Below are 19,894 nucleotides of genomic sequence, written 5' to 3'. Positions count from 1 at the left end.
ATATTTATTGTATTGAAACTAAAATGGAGTTTTAAAAGTATTTAATAATTCATTAAAAATAACCCTAATAAATCCATTACATATTTATGGAAATAATATATTTTGATCAGAAATAACTATACTTTCCAAAACAGAAACATTTACAGAAAAGAGTAGCATTGCTTTGTTTTATATGCAAATCCTCCTAATGTGTGACTTAATAAAAGACAGGTGGATTTTTCATATCTGTTTCCTCATTCAGTGTGTTACTATATCACATATCATGTAACCTCTGGAAAACTCCATTGTACATTCATGAAAAAATTAAAAGAGGAAAATAACATCTTAGCATTATTAAAACAAATTTAGCCTCAGAGACACCCTAAAAGGGTCATAGGCACCCTGCAGATCTCCCTTTCACACTTTGACAATTGCTGATCTATAGTTCCTAGATTATTTTGGTGCTCAGATTGTCCCAGATTTAGCCAGTGTCTGCACCTTCAAGCTGGCTCTTAAGTCCTTGTGACAGGCCCCTATTATCATCATTTTTTTAAACTCTTGTTTTTTTGGCATAGCAAGATGTTCCAGGCTCCCCTTGAATCCACCCTGCCCTAGGCCTGAAATCAACCATTTTTCTGAGGAATCCTGATTTCTTTTGATGGATGATGGCATAGAGACCAAGATTTGAGCACTAGGAATCCTTATTGCTACTAAGGCCTTTGCTTTTAGGCTCTTTCTGCAAATAGAACCAGAAAAATATATACATGTATATGTGAAAATACATGTGTCTGTGTACAAATACATGTCTAGCTTATTTATCATAAGTAGCCAGTATCTCGAGTTTCAATCTGACCCCTGGTCTTTTTTGCCTTTTCCCATTGCATGTCTATATATCATTCCACAATGAGAACCCCGGCTTCCAGTAACATTAATACATATACACATTTGCTGAATCATGTATCTAAAGTAGTTTCAGAATTGCCTTACCCATACCACTACAGAAAACAAAGATACTATAAACAGTTCAGGATGTATCTGCAGGTCTTTTCCTGCCCAAGACTTAGGGTACGTATGCAAATACCTTGTTCATAAGCTACCTGCTCTAGTTCTTTCTTTTCTTTTCCCCATTCAGTGTGGTTGTGTTTTTAGTCTGAAATTTGGGATTATTTGTTTCAGCTCGCTTTCATTTCCTTTCACATCTGTGTTTATTTAATTTTTTGAATATCTAGAACATAAGCATGTTGTCAAACTTATTCAAAAGTATATACTCAGACAAGTACCACTCCCTTACTAGTTCTAAGATCTTTGCCTTCTTCTTTCGAACCTAACCTAAGATTGTACATGACATAGGATTTTTTGCAATGAAGAGTAAACGCAATCCAAACAATGCTTCAGTGTTCATTGGCCATTTCCTACCCATAGTAATTTCTTACTGGTATATTGATTCATATGCCCTGTATCAACATATGTGCCACTGGGCCTGTCTCTCCGACTGGTATTCAAGATGACTTCAGAAGGTACAAAGACAACCATTACATTTTAAAGATACTTATCTATTTTTTGTATGTTTGAACACTATACAACTAGTATATTAAGTCAGTGATTTTCTGGGGTTTTTTGGGGGGAGGTGGGGTAAAGTAAAAGTGAATACTGAAGAATAAAGCAAGTCAAAATTAAAGAAAAATATTAGGGAATTAATACCAAAAAGTGTGGCCAAAATTGCAAAGCAGGCACTTTGAACGAGTGAAGTTTAGGACTCTCTACTCTAGCTCTTCTTTGCCTTGTCTGTGTCCAGGGTCCTTATACTCTGTGCCAGAAACCCAGATGAGATCTTTTACCTAAACCCATCATCTACCTGATACCAAAGAATCATGCCTTTTTTCTTCTTTTTAACTAAATGGATTCCATATTTTTTAAAACAAAGTTTTAAGTTTGGGAAACAATACTTTGGGCTTCCCAGGTTGCGTTAGTGATAAAGAACCCACCTATTGAAAGATGCAAGTTCAGTCCCTGGGTCGGGAAGATCACCTGGAGGAGAGCTTGGCAACCCACTCCAGTATTCTTGCCTGGAGAATCCCATGGAGAGAGGAACCAGGCGGGCTACAGTCCACAGGGTCTCAAAGAGTCAGACACAACTGAAGCAACTTAGCACAACACTATTACTCACACAGACTTTAAATCCGTATACCACTGACCACTATTGATCCACCTAAACTCAGACTTTTGACTATTTTAATTTAATACTGTTTAATATTACATAAAATATAGTATTAATTATATTGTTTTACTTAATATTCATGGAGTATACCACTGTTGATTGTTTATTGTTGTATTAGGCCTTATTAAACCCTTACATACATTAGATTTAATGTCTTTGTTATTAAGTTAATTTTTAAATGTAAATTAGATCATAAAATTGGACACTTGAGTAAGTACTTATATTTACTCCATTTACTAGATGGAATTTTTTTTGCTATGATACGTAGGATTGTCTTTACAACTCTTGTATGAAAACATATTAGAATGAGTAAGTGTTCAATTTGTGCATAATTTCTTACTAAGTACAAAGCATAAGTCTTATTCCCAGTTCATAGTTGTACAAATAGCATTTATTCTAAAGAATGGAGTAGTCTTAAAACAGTTTATATGAGGGGGAAAACCCATATCTGGTTACTAAGAGTGTATGCAATAAATTAAAGGCCTTATTTTGTATTGTTGAAGGTGTGTATATATATTTCATAAACCTTTGATGTCAATCTATTATCAGCGACTAATTCATGAATTACTCTTCTTGTCTTTCCATATACACATCAATAGATATGACTTTTGATTTTAAAATTCTTAAGCTAGGTTAAATGAGATTTATAAACTCGAGGGTAGGAAGTGTATAGATAATACATGTATATGCATTTAGTGGTGCTGCTGTGAATGGTAGACCTCTCCATTTGCTCCTCGTATGCTCAATTTTATTGATGGACACTTAAAACCTTATAGAACATATATGTACTTTCAGAAGCCCATCTGTTAGCATTTTGTATTTTAGACGATAATTTTCTGTGCTGTTATTGCTAAAAAAAACATAGTTACATCTTAGTATTAAGTTAGGGACTATATGAAGGCACAGGTACTTTGACTCTCAAATGTTTTGAAAATTGTCATGTAAACATACTTCAGTAAATTTAGTCTATGCTAAATTTATGGTAACTCTTGTTATTATGATGTGTTTATATATGTGGATACAAGTAGCATTTTAGTAAAAATATATGTATATATGTTGAGCTTCTGCTATGAGAGTAATGCATCTGTCATTGTTCTAGGTTCCTTTTACCCTAATTCTTCTCCCTATAGCCTGGGAGCTTTACTACTGATCCCTTGTCCTACTGTGTGTTTATTAGGTAAGATAAGATAAGCAAAAGGTAACTCCTCTTGGAGAACCTCAGGATTAAATCAGCCTGATTAAATGAGTCCGTAATAAAATGCAGAGATTCCTTGACCTCATCTCAGAGTTTTTAGTCATTAATAGCTTTTCTATGAAATCCTAACCTTTCACTTACTATTACTAAATAAAACTAGCCGCTCAGTAATCTTAGGCTTCCCTTTTGTAGTTCCCTATCTCCTGCACAGTTACTCCTAGAAGTTTCCTTATCTATAATTAAAAAAAAAAATTTTTTTTTTTTGGCTGCTCCTTATGGGATGTGGGATCTTAGTTCCCGGGTAAGGGATGGAACATGTGCCCCCTGCATTGGGAGCATGGAGTCTTAGCCACTGGACCAGCAGGGAAAGTCTTGAAGGAATTTTTTAATTGGTAGAATTTCATGTCGTATAGGAGAGAGACTTGCAGGGAACAAAGTCAATTCCTTGAATTATGTCACCTAGTCTGTTTGGATTAGTGTCAGGTTGGCCTAGGAGTGGGAAGAGAAAGTAGTATTTTGCAAGGCCCAGATTTCTCTCCCTGACTGGTTTGATCATTGTTAAGCCATACTCCTCCCCTCATTATCTACCAGTGTCTTCTCTCTTTTAACTTGCATTGCCTGAAATAGTCAGGAACACTTGTTAATTGTTGGGATGTAGAAAATTACCTGGTTTCTTTCGGATCAAAGTTTCAATGACAAAGAAATGTGTTTTGAGACCATCATTTTGATAAAGTTGTTTCAAAAGGATATAATCAGGAGTTTTTGTTTATTGACATATAGTTGTTTTACAATATTGTGTTAGTTTCAAGTATATAGCAAAATGATTCAGATGCATATATACACACACATGCACATATATATAAATACACACACAGACACACATATATATACACACACACATACTTTTCAGATTGTTTTCCATTATAGGTTATCATAAGATATTGAATATTGTTCCCTGTGCTATACAGTAAATCCTTGCTGCTTATCTGTTTTATGTATAGTAGTTTATTCCTATTAATTCCATACTCCTAATTAATTCCTCAATTTCCTCCCATTCCCCTTTGGTCACCATAAGTTTATTTTCTATGTCTGTGAGTCTTTCTGTATTGAAAATAAGTTCATTTGTATTATTGTTTAGATTTCATATATAACTAATATATAATATTTGCCTTTCTGTGACTTAATTTAGTATGATAATCTTTAGGTCCATCCAGGTTGCTTCAAATGGCAATATTTTTATGACCAAGTAATATTCCACAGTGTAGTGTATTTCACACTAAATCTCCTTTATCCATTCATCTTCTGATAGACACCTATGTTGCTTCCATAGCTTGGCTGTTGTAAATAGTGTGCTGTGAACATGGGGTACATTGATCTTTTGAAATTAGAGTTTTCATCTTTTCCAGATATATGCCCAGGAGTGGGATTGCTGGATAATTTGATAACCCTGTTTTTAATTTTTTAAGGAACCCCCATATTATTTTCCATAGTGGGGCCAAAAATGTTGATTACCTTAGGCAGTAGCAGAAGTCTCTGAAATCTCTCCTATGTATAATTGCAGGGTGTGAAAGACTTAAACACTTTTTTGTTAATAAAAATGTTTTTTAATTGACCTACAAATTAATTGGTTTCTCTTTTTCTATACACAAAACCTAGACTTATTCTGCCAAAATTACTTTTTCATACTGTGGTAGGAAATTTAAAATTTCTGAAGTAGTTTTAGTGACAGTAGTAGTAGTGACATTGTACAGGAGACAGGAATCAAGACCATCCCCAAGAAAAAGAAATGCAAAAAGCAAAATGGCTGACTGAGGAGGCCTTACAAATAGCTGTGAAAAGAAGAGAAGCGAAAAGCAAAGGAGAAAAGGAAAGATACGCCCATTTGAATGCAGAGTTCCAAAGAATAGCCAGGAGAGATATGAAAGCCTTCCTCAGCGATCAATGCAAAGAAACAGAGGAAAACAATAGAAAAGGAAAGACTAGAGATCTCTTCAAGAAAATTAGAGATACCAAGGGAACATATCATGCAAAGGTGGGCTCAATAAAGGACAGAAATGGTATGGACCTAACAGAAGCAGAGGATGTTAAGAAGAGGTGGCAAGAATACACAGAAGAACTGTACAAAAAAGATCTTCACGACCCAGATAATCACAATGGTGTGATCCCTCACCTAGAGCCAGACATCCTGGAATGTGAAGTCAAGTGGGCCTTAGGAAGCATCACTATGAACAAAGCTAGTGGAGGTGATGGAATTCCAGTTGAGCTATTTCAAATCCTGAAAGATGATGCTGTGAAAGTGCTGCAATCAATATGTCAGCAAATTTGGAAAACTCAGCAGTGGACACAGGACTGGAAAAGGTCAGTTTTCATTCCAGTCCCAAAGAAAGGCAATGCCAAAGAATGCTCAAACTACCGCACAATTGCACTCATCTCACACGCTAGTAAAGTAATGCTCAAAATTCTCCAAGCCAGGCTTCAGCAATACATGAACCGTGAACTTCCAGATGTTCAAGCTGGATTTAGAAAAGGCAGAGGAACCAGAGATCAAATTGCCAACATCCACTGGAGCATCAAAAAAGCAAGAAAGTTCCAGAAAAACATCTACTTCTTCTTTATTGACTATGCCAAAGCCTTTGTGTGGATCACAATAAACTGTGGAAAATTCTGAAAGAGATGGGAATACCAGACCACCTGACCTGCCTCCTGAGAAACCTGTATGCAGGTCAGGAAGCAACAGTTAGAACTGGACATGGCAGACTGGTTCCAAAGAGGAAAAGGAGTATGTCAAGGCTCTATATTGTCACACTACTTATTTAACTTATATGCAGAGTACATCATGAGAAACACTGGGCTGGAAGAAGCACAAGCTGGAATCAAGATTGCTGGGAGAAATATCAGTAACCTCAGATATGCAGATGACACCACCCTTATGGCAGAAAGTGAAGAAGAACTAAAGAGCCTCTTGATGAAAGTGAAAGAGGAGAGTGAAAAAGTTGGCTTAAAGCTCAACATTCAGAAAACTAAGATCGTGGCATCTGGTCCCATCATTTCATGGCAAATAGATGGGGAAACAGTGTCAGACTTTACTTTTTTGGGCTCCAAAATCACTGCAGATGGTGATTGCAGCCATGACAATAAAAGATGCTTACTCCTTGGAAGGAAAGTTGTGACCAACCTAGACAGCATGTTAAAAAGCAGAGACATTACTTTGCCAACAAAGGTCCATCTAGTCAAGGCTATGGTTTTTCCAGTGGTCATGTATGGATGTGAGAGTTGGACCATAAAGAAAGCTGAGCGCCGAAGAATTGATGCTTTTGAACTGTGGTGTTGGAGAAGACTCTTGAGAGTCCCTTGGACTGCAAGGAGATCCAACCAGTCTATCCTTAAGGAGATCAGTCCTGGGTGTTCACTGGAAGGACTGATGTTGAAGCTGAAACTCCAATACTTTGGCCACCTGATGCGAAGAGCTGACTCATTGGAAAAAACCCTGATGCTGGGAAAGATTGAGGGCAGGAGGAGAAGGGGACGATAGAGGATGAGATGGTTGGATGGCATCACCGACTCAATGAACATGAGTTTGGGTAAACTCCGGGAGTTGGTGATGGACAGGGAGGCCTGGCGTGCTGCGGTTAATGGGGTCACAAAGAGTTCGACACAACTAAGCGACTGAACTGAACTGAAGTAGTTTAGAAACTGCTTTTTCTGATATACCTAATTCTAAATGAAATCTCTTCTTTTTCCTGTTAATTCTCTTATTGTAGGAGGAAGTGTCGGAGAAAGCAATGGCACCCCACTCAAGTACTTTTGCCTGGAAAATCCCATAGACAGAGGAGCCTGGTAGGCTGTGGTCCATGGGGTCACACAGAGTCAGACACGACTGAAGTGACTTAGCAGCAGCAGCAGCAGGAGGAAGTGTGCAATATCTAAAGAGAAAATACTTCTTTTAGTAGCAACTGTGTCATGTGCTATGCTCTTAGCCGCTCGGTAGTGTTCAACTCTTTGCGATCCCTGGGATGTAATCTTCCAGGCTCCTCTGTCCATGAGGATTTTCCAGGCAAGAATACTGGAGTGGGTTGCCATGCCCTCCTCCAGGGGATCTTCCCAACCCAGGGATTGAACTCAGATCTCCCGCATTGCAAGCGGATTCTTCACCATCTGAGCCACCAGGGAAGCCCAGGAATACTGAAATGGTTAACCTATCCCTTCGCCAGGAGATCTTCCTGACCCAGGAATCGAAACAGGGTCTCCTGCATTGCAGATGGATTCTTTACCAACTGAGCTACCAGGAAAGTTCTGACTGTGCCATGGGTTCTTTTAAAAATGTAATACTCACTTTTGTCTTACAGGACAAACTATTCGAGAGAAAAGAATTGTAGAAGCAGCAAATAAAAGAGAAATAGACTATGAAGTGGGGGATATCCCAACAGAATGGGAAGGTAAGTTTCTGCTTTTAGTTGTAACTTCTGGAAAGCAAATTATTTATATATAAAATCATTAAGAACGTGCATAATTTCATGTTCATTCTCTTTGCAAAAACTTTTGCAATCTGAATTGATGAAACTTTTTTTAAGCTTTTGTATTTCTTTGAAAGTTGTGATGGTGTCACATTTCAGGAAGGGAACAGTGAGAACTCTGAAGCATTAGCAGAGCTCAGACTAGTGTGAGGGGAGCAAAGCTCCGTATATGCAGAATTGAAGGAGGCACCATTTTTGTATGCTGGTCCTAAACTTGCCAGCGTCATGATTTGAATTCTGTTTCTGTTTCATTCTCTGTCCATGTGAATTTCTTCCCAGGTGGCTCAGTGGTAAAGAATCCACTTGCCAAGCAGGAGACACAGGTTTGATTCCTGGGTTGGGAAGATACCCTGGAGAAGGAAATGGCAACACAGTCCAGTATTCTTGCCTGGAAAATCCCATGGACAGAGGAGCTGGGTGGGCTACAGTCCATGGACCTGCAAAGAGTCAGGTACAACTTAATGACTAAACAACAACCCACATGAACATCGGAAAGTAACTCATACTTCTCAGACTTAGTTTCCTCTTTTCTAAATTGTGGATAATACTTGTTTTAAATGCCATTTAGAATATTTGTTCAACTTAACAATTAGTTGCCCCCATGTTTAGAAAACGATGGACACTTGATCCCTGTCAGTACTCGGTAAGGTAAAAAATCAGAGAAAGAGCAAAATAATAGCAGTGTTTCCATATGACTGGGAATAGTAACTTATGAACTTGGTAGCCTTTGGGGGACTATCTTCAATCCACCCCTTGACCTTTGTTACAGAAAAAAACCTCTTTATCTCCTAAGAAGAAAATGGAAACCAGTCTGCAAAGAGAAGAACAATTAACCCTTGAACAACACAGGTTTTGTTTTTGTTTTTGCTTTTGTTTGTTTTTCTTGAACAACACAGGTTTGAAATAGGTCCACTTAGACACAGATTTTTTTCAGTAAGTTCGTGCTATGGCATTACGTGATCATTGGTTGGTTTATTCTGCTGATGCAGAACTGCAGATATGGAAATCTGACTGCAAAGTTATAGGTGGATTTTTAACTGCAAGGAAGTCAGTGCTCCTAACCCTGCGTGTAGAAAGACAGAATATTTCCTAGGTTTCCAGCAACTTTCCAGTTCCCAGTTCCGTTTCTTTCTGAATGATGTTCAGCTGCAAGCTTGCCTTTGAGTTCTGTGTTATAAATTTTCCATTTTTCTTTATTAGTTCTTAACCTAGTGCTTGGCACATAGTAAGTGCTCAGTAAGTATATATTGAATACTTAAAACTCTTGCTTGTTATTTGCAGCTAAAGAAAACTTAACTAAAATACCAGTTGTGTTCAGTTGCTCAGTCATGTCTGACTCTTTGCAACCCCATGAACTGCTGCCCTTCAGGCTCCTCTATCCATGGAATTTTCCAGGCAAGAATACTGGAGTGGGTTGCCATTTCCTACTCCAGGGGATCTTCCCCACTCAGGGATCGAACCTGCAACTCCTTTGCATTGCAGGCAGATTCTTTACCACTGCATTGCAGGCAGATTCTTTACCACTGAGCCACCTGGGAAGCCCCATGCCTATCTTTTATATCACTTAACATTTGCCAAGTGTTTACTTGTATACCTGGTATTATGCCATTGCTTTAAATCATTATATATATAGCACACTATATATGCTCAGTCACTCAGTTGTGTCCAACTCTCTGCGACCCCAGGGACTGTATGTAGCCCACCAGGCTCCTGTGTCCATGGGATTCTCCAGGCAAGAATACTGGAGTGGGTTGCCATTGCCTTCTCCAGGGGATCTTCCTGACCCGGGGATCAAACCTGTGTCTCCTGTGTTTCTTGCATTGGCAGGCAGGTTCTTTACCACTATAATCCTATGAGGTAGCCATGGCAGTTTAACCCATTTAATCTAAGTTCTAGAAATATTAGATAAATTGCCTGGGTGATACAGCTATGCACAGTAAGCAGTCAGCCCTTTGTTTTCTAGTGGGTTTAGTATAATACCTTACACATGGTAGGTATCGTCATTGAGTTATTTTTATGTCAGCATGTAAGTGTAAACATGTCCCTGGAAATATCTTTTCTATTTTTCCTTATTAACTATGAAAATAGTAGAACTATGAGAAGAGAACTTAAAAACAGGCTTTTTGAAGAAATACAGAATATAAACTGGCAACTTCTAGGGGTAATTGAGCTTTCTTATTTTAACAGATTCCAGTGTTATAAGCTACATTTGAAATTCTCAGATGATGTCTCCCACCTTCCTATAGTGAACCTATTTTTAATCATTTTTCCAATAATAATATAGAATTAAAATGTTTATAGAAATAAAGAAATAGGTAATGACTCATTTTTGAGTGTTTGAGACTTTCAGAAAATCAGAATGAAATTCTGATGCTTTTTATGGGTTTGTCCTGATCTAGTAATTCAGCATAACTGTCCTGTGGCTCATACCCTTAAAATATATGTATCATCTAAGCACTGAAACAAAAATTATTTTTATAGTGTTACATATCAATTAAATGTAAAAAATAAGAACTCCATGAGTGAAGTGAGTTAGAAAGAGAAAGAGAAATATTGTATTCTAACACACATATATGAAATCTAGAAAAATGGTACTGAAGAATTTATTTACAGGGCAGCAATGGAGAAACGGGCATAGAGAATAGACTTATGGACATGGGGAGAGGGGAGGAGAGGGTGAGATGTATGGAAAGAGTAACAGGGAAACTTACATTACCATATGTAAGATAGAGAGCCAACGGGAACTTGCTGTGTGGCTCGGGAAACTCAAACAGGGGCCCTGTATCAACCTAGAGGGGTGGGATGGGAGGGTGTGGGAGGGAGGTTCAAAAGCGAGGGGGTTTGTATATATATACCTATGGCTGATTCATGTTGAGGTTTGACAGAAAACAACAAAAGTCTGTAAAGCAATTATCCTTCAATAAAAAAATTAAAAAAATAAAACTCCATGCCATGAAAAAGTAAAGTAAAATATAAATATATACACAAAACACTGTATACAGGAAAGGAAAGAGAAAAAACTTAAATAACGTCAACCACAAATGAATCTAAAGTATTTTCAGGTCCAAATGAATATTATGTTTAATTATTAGTAGTAGAGTACAGGTTCCCACAAGCTGCATTTTCTGCCACAATATGTGTTAAACGGTTCAACCTTTTCATCTGTTTATATACTGAACATCTATTGAAGATCTCTGAATTCATGAAGTTTACATTCTGGAGTGGGAAACAATAAACCAGATAAATAACTACATGGTATGTTATTGGCCCCAGAAAATAAATCTGATAAAGGGAGTAGGGAGTGTTGGGGAGGGTTTTGCAGTTTTAAGTAGTTTTTAAAAATGGCCTTGTTGAGAACTTGGCTTTTGAATAAAGGCAGAGGAAGAAGCTGGTCCTGCTGATAAGCAGCAGAGGAGCATTCCTGGAGAACCAGGGCTGAAGCCCTGAGGCAGGAGCATGCTCTGGTCTTTAAGGAACAGCGTGGAGACCAGTGTGGCTGGTAGCAGGTGAGGTTAGAAAAGCAACAGGACGCCCAGTCTTGCAGTCCTTTTGTAAGGACTCTGGCTTTTACTCTGAGATTGGAAGGCAGTGGAAGGTTTGAAAAGAGTACTCTATACTCTGAGTTACATTTAACAGGATCACTGTGGCTGCTGCATTGCAGAGAGACTGGCAGGGGAGGGGGTTGGCACATAAGCAAACCTTAGAGACAGGATGCTCTCGAAATAATTCAGGCAAGAGCTGACTGTGGCATGGACCAGAGTAACAGTGTGAGTGGAAAGAAGTAGTTGCTTTCTGGATCTCTTGTAAAAGTAAAGCCAGTGAGATTTGCTGACACACTGGATGTAGAAAGTGAGAGAACAGTCAGTGCTGACTTAAACTTTTGGACCTCACCTGAGAAAGGGCAGTTGCTGTTGACTGAATGGGGCAAGACTGGGAGGAGCAAATTTGTGAGAAGAAACTAAACCAGTTTTGAAAATGAAGCTTGAGATAACTGTTAGATATCCAGGTACAGATATTAAGTTGTATATAAGAATTTAGTGGAAAAGTTTGGACTGGCAATAAAACGTGAAGTTGACCGCATATAAATGGTAATGAAAAGCCAGGAGATAGGATGAGATCACAGAGGATATATGTAAATAGAAAGTGAGAAGTTCATAGAGTATGACCCAGCAATCCCACTGCTGGCCACATATCTGGAGAAAAACATAAAAATACCCTAATGTTCGTTTCAGTACTATTTGCAGTAACTACGACATGGAAGCAACCTAAGTGTCCATCAACAGATGTATGGATAAGGAAGATGTGGTTAAAAAGAAACAGGATGTGGTACAATGGAATACTACTCAGCCATAAAAAGAGCAAAATATGCCATTTGCAGCAAGATGAATGGGATTATCATACTCATCTCAAGATGAATGAGATTATCATACTAAGTGAAGTGAGTCAAACATCATATAATATTGCTTATATTTGGAATCTAAAAATATAGTACAAACAGACTTATTTACAAAACAGAAATAGTGCCACAAATGTAGAAAACAAATTTATGGTTAAGAAAGGCCAAAGGGGAGGTGGAAGGGATAAATTAGGCGTTTGGGATTAACATATACACACTGTGTGTATGTGTGCATGTGCTCAGTCATGTCTGACTCTTTGCGCCCCCGTGGTCTGTAGCCCACTGGGTTTCTCTGTCCATGGGGTTTCCCAGGCAAGGATACTGGAGTAGGTTGCCATGCCCTCCTCCAGGCGATCTTCCTCATCCAGGGATTGAGCCTGCATCTCTTGTATTTCCTGCATTGGCAGGCAGATTCTTTACCACTAGTCCTGGGAAGCCCATATACACACTACTATGTATATACAATAGATAACTAATAAGGACCTAGTATATAGCAAAGGGAACTCTACTCAATATTCTGTAATAACCTATTAATACATGGGAAAATAATCTAAAAAGAATGGATATATGTGTATGTATAACTGAACACCTGAAGTTCACTTTTCACCTGAAACTGACAACCTTGTAAATCAACTATTGTTGTTGTTGTTGTTTAGTCACTGAGTCTTGGCCGACTCTTTCGTGACCCCATGGACTGTAGCCCACCAGGTTCCTCTGTCCATGGGATTTTGCAGACAAGAAAGACAAGAATACTGGAGTGGGTTGCCATTTCCTTCTCCGGACATCTTCCTGACTCAGGGATCAAATCTGTGTCTCACAAATTCCTTACCTTTGAGCCCCCAGAGAGGCCCCAAATCACCTATACTCCAATTGAAAAAAAAGAATTAAAGAGAAAAAAGAAAGAAAGCGAGAAGTTCAAAGACTGAGCCCTAGGTTTTTCTAAAGTTTAGAGACAATGAAGACAAAAAGGAGCAGCCAGAAAAGTAGGAGGAAAAAAGGAAAAGTTTCAAGAAGAAACAGGTGATCAACCATGTCAAATGAGGACCAAGAATTAATTCTTTGCTTGAAGAACAGATCACCGATCCTGACAAAAATAGTTCTGTAGAGTGTTAGGAAGAAAAGCCTTTAGAAGAAAGAATAGCAAGGGAAAATTTCAAGAGAGTGAGTATAGGTAATGCTTATGAGAATTTATCTGTAAACAAAGGAGAACGTTGAGGGTGTACCTGGGTGGGAAAGTGGAATTGAGAGGAATTGGATTGTGTTTTTAAAGACAATAGAAGTAACCGAATTTTGTAATAGTGATGAGAAAGTTCCAGTTGAAAAGGAAGCATTAATGACACAGGAGAAAGACCTTGAGAAAGCAAGATGGGACAGAATCTAATACACTTGTGGAAGAATTGGCCTTTGATAAGAGCATGCAAAGTTCATCAGGAGGAATAGCAGAAAAGTAGAGCATATTGTCTTAGATAGAGGTAGATCAGTAGATGTGGTGATAACTTGTGTAAATTCCTTTTTGATTCCTCCAAATGAAGCACAGAGAGATTAAATAGCTCCCTAAATACAAAGAGCAGCTATAGCCATGATTTGAACCCAAATTATCTGTCTCCCTGGTGGCTCAGATGGTAAAGAATCTGCCCACAATGCTGGAGACCCAGGTTTGATTCCAGAGTCGGGAAGATTGGACTTGACTGAGCAACTTTCACCCTCACTTTTGTCTGTCTCCACAGTCTTTACTCTTAATATTATCTTGTATTGCCCACCTCATAATGATGAGGCCTGTTTCTACTTACCCTTCAATTATTAGAGTAAACATGAATTTCTTTGGAAGTCTTTCCGACCCCACCCCTCAGCCCCTAGTGCTAAGTGGTATATTCATTTAATGTTTTTCATCTGACTTTATGCCTCCCCCCAAACATAACACAACACACTGTAGAATACTGTCTTAGAATATTCACTGTAGAATATCTACCTCTTCTCCCTGGACTTGAAGATTCTTTAGAATAGTCATTACCTTGTTCATCATTATATTTTTAGGGCCTAGTTCAGCACTTAACATAAAATAAGTGCAAGCTCAATCAACATTTGATGAATGAATGTATTTTAAATTGAAACTACACGAGGAAGAAACATTTTGGGGACTTAGCTGACATGCTGAAAATAGTCCATTTTAAAAAGAAAGACATGAAATGGCACACCAAAGCAGTTGGTTCCAAACATAAAGGACACTCAATGTTCAGATGTGGGAGGTAGTATAGTACTAGCTATTGAACTTTCTTATAAAGTTTCAGGGACCCTTTAAGTTTCATCCATGTTATGATATATAGTTCTTATACAGAGCATCTCAAAAGCTTTATCTTTCTGATTCAGATCACAGTTTATCTTCCTTTTTCCTGTTTTGTTGTTTTTGGTAAGTTTAAACTAGTTTTTTGTTGTCAATAATAAACATTGTTAATAAGAACCCTAAAAAAACATGCAAAGTAGAGTGTAATAGGAAGAGACAGAAAGGTTCTGATCCAGTATTTATTTTTAATGGAATGTTAAACTTAACCACACATACTCATTAAAATGTAAAAAATAAATTTCAAAATAAAGTCAGGTAAAAATTAATTTTCAGATATATTAATCCATACCTGTCTATCCTTAACATAATAGTGAATATCTCAGTATAAAAGTACTTTCATTGCTTTATTATTAATAAATAATAATTGTTTAACATGCTTTTCTTAAGTCACAGGAACATCAGACACAGATGGAGCCTTAAAGGACTACCCACCAATAATTTTCAAAATAAACTTCAAAAACTAATGTAAGGGCATGTCCCAGCATCAGAAGACCTGAGTTATGCTCAGGTCCTCCAATGTCCATTTATTATGTTGGTCATCTTGGGCAGATTGATTTACCTCTGTTTTTGATCTGTCAAATTAAAAGGCTGGGTTCAGTATCCGTTAAGGCCCCACCTATGTCTGATATTCTGTGATTGTATGAATCTAGAATTATCTCTAATCAACTGATGTCCCAATTCAAAGTCTCCAGACCTACTGTAAAACCAAATTGCTTGGCTGGGAATTATTGAGAATTTATGGTGATTTCCTTTATTAGATGATAGGATAGCTGCATGTATTAATTATCTATTGCTGCTTAACAAATTACCCCCAAAATTAGAGGCCTAAAATGATGAACTTTTATTATCTCACAGTTCTGAGTCAGGAATCTAGGCACGGCTTAAGTGGATCTTCTGTCTTAGGGTCTCTACCAAGCCTGCAGACAAGGTGTTGGCCTGGGCTGCAGTCATCTCAGTGCTTCTCTCAGGGCCCATCTGTTTTGAAGCTCATTCACATGGTTTTGTCAGGCTGTGGAAGATCTATTTTCAAGCTCACTAAGATGGCCATTGCCTGGCTTCAGGTTCTTCCTAGCTATTTGACTTAGGGCCTTAGTTCCCTGATAAATTTAGCTTTCTAAGTCTTGATATCAGGTACTGTTAGTCCTCCTTTTTTGAAGTTGTTTTCGCTATTTGAGATCCTTTGTATTTTCATATGGATTTCAGAATCACTTTGTTAATTTCTGTAAAAATACCTCCTGGGCTTTTGGTTTGGATTGTGTTGAATCTATAGATCTCTTTGCAGAGAACTAATATCTTAACAACAAGGATCTCTTGACGCCTGAATATTGTATATCTCTTCATTTAACTTAGGCATTATTTAATTTCTCTCATCAGAGTTTGTAGCTTTCATTGTACCTATATTGCACATTTCTTGTCAGATTTTTTCCTAACCACTTCATATTTTTGATGCTATCATAATGATAACATTTTTCAAGTTTAATTTCTCATTATCAAATAAATATTCAGTAGGCTTTTTATATTGATTTTGTATCCATTACCTTGCTAAATTCAGTTATTAATTATAGTAGCCTTTTAAAAATAATTCCATCAGATTTTCTATGTAAAAGATCATGTTGTTTGTGAATAAAACATTTTTCTTAATTCTTTCCAACTTGGATTTCTTTAATTTGTTTTATGCTCACTGATTGGCATTGGCTAGAACCTCCAATAAACTGTCTAGTAGGGAAGAGATAAGAGTGAACAGTCTTGTCTTATTCCTTATGTTTTACTTTTTTAAATATATTTTTGAGTTATCTAAAATTTTGTTTAAAATTTTTATATCTGTGTTCTTGAGGGATACTAGTTAGTAATTCTTTTTTTCTTGTCTTTTTGTGATTTTGGTGTCAGGGTAATGCTAATCTCGTGAAATGCATTTGGATGTATTCCTTCTTCACAAGTCTGTAAGAGTTTGTGTCGAGTTATACTACCTCTTTAGGGCTTCCGTGGTATAGCTCTACTGGTAAAAAAAATCCACCTGAAAGGTGGGAGACCTGGGTTTTACCCCTGGATTGGGAAGATCCCCTGGAGGAGGGAATGTCTACCCACTCCAGTGTTCTGGCCTGGAGAATTCCATGGACTGTATAGTCCATGGGGTCACGAAGAGTCTGATATGACTGAAGCAATTTGGCATAATTTATATACTAGACAGGATATTCAGGTTATCTGTTTCTTCTTGAATGATCTTTGGTAGGTTGTATTTTCCAAAGAATCTGCCATTTCATCTAAGTTTCCAAAATTTTTTTGGCATAAAACGGACCATAGTATTATCTTATTTTTCTTTTAATAGCTTCAGAAGCTGTGTGGTGTTAACCTCTTTCATTCCTAGATGTTATAGCTACAGTGGGTACCCCCAGATTCTGTATTGAAGTTGTAACCCCTAGTACCTCAGACTAGAGGCTTCTCAGGTGGCGCTAGTGGTAAAGAATTCACCTGCCAATCCAGGATTTGCAAGAGAAATGGGTTTGATCCCTGGGTCGAGAAGATCCCCTGAAGTACGAAGTGGCAACCTATTCCAGTATTCTTGCCTGGGACAGAGGAGCCTGGTGGGCTACAAAGTCATGGGGTCACAAAAAGTTGGACCCAACTGAGTGACTGAGCACACCTCAGGCTATATTGAGAGACAGTCTTTAGAGGGGATTAAGTTAAACTGAGGTTCTTAGGACAAGTCTTAATCCAATATGACTAATGTCCTTATAAGAAAAGTCCATTAGGACAGAGGTGTGAACAGAGGGGAGACCTTGTGAAGACAGAGGGAGAAGACTGCAATCTATAAGCCAAGGAGAAAAGCCTCAGAAGAAACCAACTTTGCCACCACCTTGATCTCAGTCTTTCAGTATTCAGAATGTGTGAGTCTTTAAGTGTGAGTCTGAGATTTTTCAGTGTCAGGGATGTTTTTAGAACGGATGCCTACTACAGTTTTCCTCAGTGTGTGTTGGCCATTATCCCTTGATAGGGGATGTCATCGGTATTGTGGGGACCAGAGCCTGCAACTGGATGTTGAGTAGGGTCTCTTCTTTGTTCTGTGGTTGTCACAGCCCTGTCTGGGGCAGAATCTGCTCCCCACTTGTTGGAGTAGAAGCCCCCAGGTCCGTTTCTGAATTACAGTGTGAGGTAGGTGGGACCAGAGTACTTTCACTGGGAGAGGAGCTACCGAGAATTCCAAGACATGCATTCTCTGGTATTGCCAGTCACTGATGTGTACATTTACAAAGTGCAGTCTTGTGGGCACTGACCTGGGCCCCTCCTCATCCACTGGAATGTAGGCAGTCGGCCCAGAAGTCCCTCAGGCACAGTGCTCACACGGCCACCAACACAGCTCTGATGGCACAGATCCGCTGAAGTTAGGTACTAGGACTCGCCGTGAAAGTGAAGTCACTCAGTCGTGTCCAACTCTTTGCGACCACATGGACTGTAGCCCACCAGGCTCCTCCATCCATGGGGTTTTCCAGGCAAGAATACTGGAGTAGATTGCCATTTCCTTCTCCAGGGGATTCCCAACCCAGGGATCGAACCTGGGTCTCCTGCATTGCAAGCCCATGAGGACCTGCCATAGTTGCGTGTATTCTCACACCTGGCCCCACTGTGGGAGTTGCAGGGTCAGCCCAGTACCCATCTGCGCTTGTACGTGTGCACACTTGCAGAGCCTGCGGCTGCTAGTGCCAGACCTGCACACCCACAGGAGTACCAGTAATTCCCTCGGATGTCCTGAGGGTGCTGAGCTTACCTAGGCGCCAGCTCGTAAATCCTCCAAAGACGCCAGGACGTGGCTCAGATTTCAACCCCACCTCCACATGTAGGCCGCCCACAGGCACTTGCACACTGCCAGACCTCTTAGAGGCGGAGCTGCACCTGCCGTGAGTACCCAGGAGCGAGAGAGAGGCTGCTGTGGTGGGGCTGCGACAGCCGGCCAGCCTCCTGCCTTTTGCACACCCCTGTTGGAGGCCTGGGCCACGCTGCAGACTGTCTCTGGGCAGCCAGCCCCAGTCCTTTCCCCAGGGCAGTCCACTGAAGTCGAGTTTCAGCACCCAGCCCCTGTGCACACCAGCAGAAGACTCACATCTTGGTCTGGGTAGTGCAGTGAGGTGGTCAGGACCATCTGTGCTGGTGCTTCTCAGGTCTGCCTGCCACAAGCCAGCGGCTGCACTTTCCTCTGAGCCTCCGGAGTGCCCTGTCTGTCCTGGCTGACCTCCCAGCTGTTGAAGGCAGTTCCCAGGGTAAAGGAACCTTTCTTCTTTCACAGCTCCCTCCCAGGGGCTCAGGTCCCGTCCCTATTTCTTTTCTTTTTTTTCTCTCATCCTTCCCTGTTACATGGTGATCATTCTTGCAGCTTTGGATGTGTGAGATCTTCTGACCCTGTTCAGTAAGTATTCTGTGAGAACTGTTCCACGTGCAGACATGTTTGATGTATTTGTTGGAGGAGGTGAGCTCCACAGTATTCTGTTCCACCATCTTGATCTTTCCCCCCCTTCTAGTTCTGAGGCTTGTTTATGATTCAGTTGTATTTCCCTTTGTGGGTTGTCGGCTATATTCCTTTGATTTCTTATTTTAGTGGCTGCCTCAGGTTTTGTAGACTACCATCTTCAACATATCAGAGTCTTTCTTTATGTAGTTATTCTACTTCATACAGAGTACAAGAACCTTATAGAAGTATATTACCATTTTTTCTTTCTAACATTTCTGTTACTGTTATGTATTTTAGTTCCCCATATGTTATAATCTACAGTCTACATCATTTTTATTGAAACAGTGAGCTAGCACTTAGAGATGTTTAATTAATAAGAGAAATATAACATTTATCCATATTGTTAGCATTTCTAATGTTCTTCAGTCCTGTTTGGAGATCCAGATTTCCATCTGGAATTATTTTCTTTTAGTCTATAAGACTTCCTTTAACATTTCTTTAAATGTGAGTCTACTGGCGTTGAACTCTTTCAACTTTTGCATGTCTGAGATATATTTTTAAAGGTGTTTTAAAGATATTTCTCTGCATGTAACATTCTAGGTTGATAGCTGCTTTGCTGTCTGTAGTTTTAACATATTCTACCTTACATGGTTTCTGTTGAGAAATCTGTTGTCATGCTTGTCTTTATCCGTATTTATGTGATATGTATTTTTTCCTTTGGCTGATTTAAAGTTTTTCTTTTTTTAACTGGTTTTGAGCAATTTGATTATGATGTACCATAATATAATCTCTTGTGCTTAATGTTTCTTG

At 39.0% G+C, this 19,894-nt stretch overlaps 1 protein-coding gene across 3 annotated transcripts in view; it reads left to right on the top strand.

Annotated features, from left to right (window-relative positions):
* The window catches only part of NDUFAF2 (NADH:ubiquinone oxidoreductase complex assembly factor 2), a 164,274-nt gene that overhangs the window by 89,517 nt on the left and 54,863 nt on the right, over nucleotides 1-19,894 (top strand). For all 3 annotated transcript variants that reach the window (XM_043488483.1, XM_043488484.1, XM_043488482.1), the window contains exon 2: nucleotides 7,739-7,828. In XM_043488483.1, coding sequence (XP_043344418.1) covers nucleotides 7,739-7,828 — 90 coding nt within the window. The remainder of the gene's footprint in view (nucleotides 1-7,738; nucleotides 7,829-19,894) is intronic.

This window comes from Cervus canadensis, chromosome 16, assembly GCF_019320065.1.
Source record: "Cervus canadensis isolate Bull #8, Minnesota chromosome 16, ASM1932006v1, whole genome shotgun sequence".
Taxonomy (NCBI): Eukaryota; Metazoa; Chordata; class Mammalia; order Artiodactyla; family Cervidae; genus Cervus; species Cervus canadensis.
The sequence above is the reverse complement of the archived record's forward strand: the minus strand, read 5'-3'. Positions and strand labels throughout refer to the sequence as shown.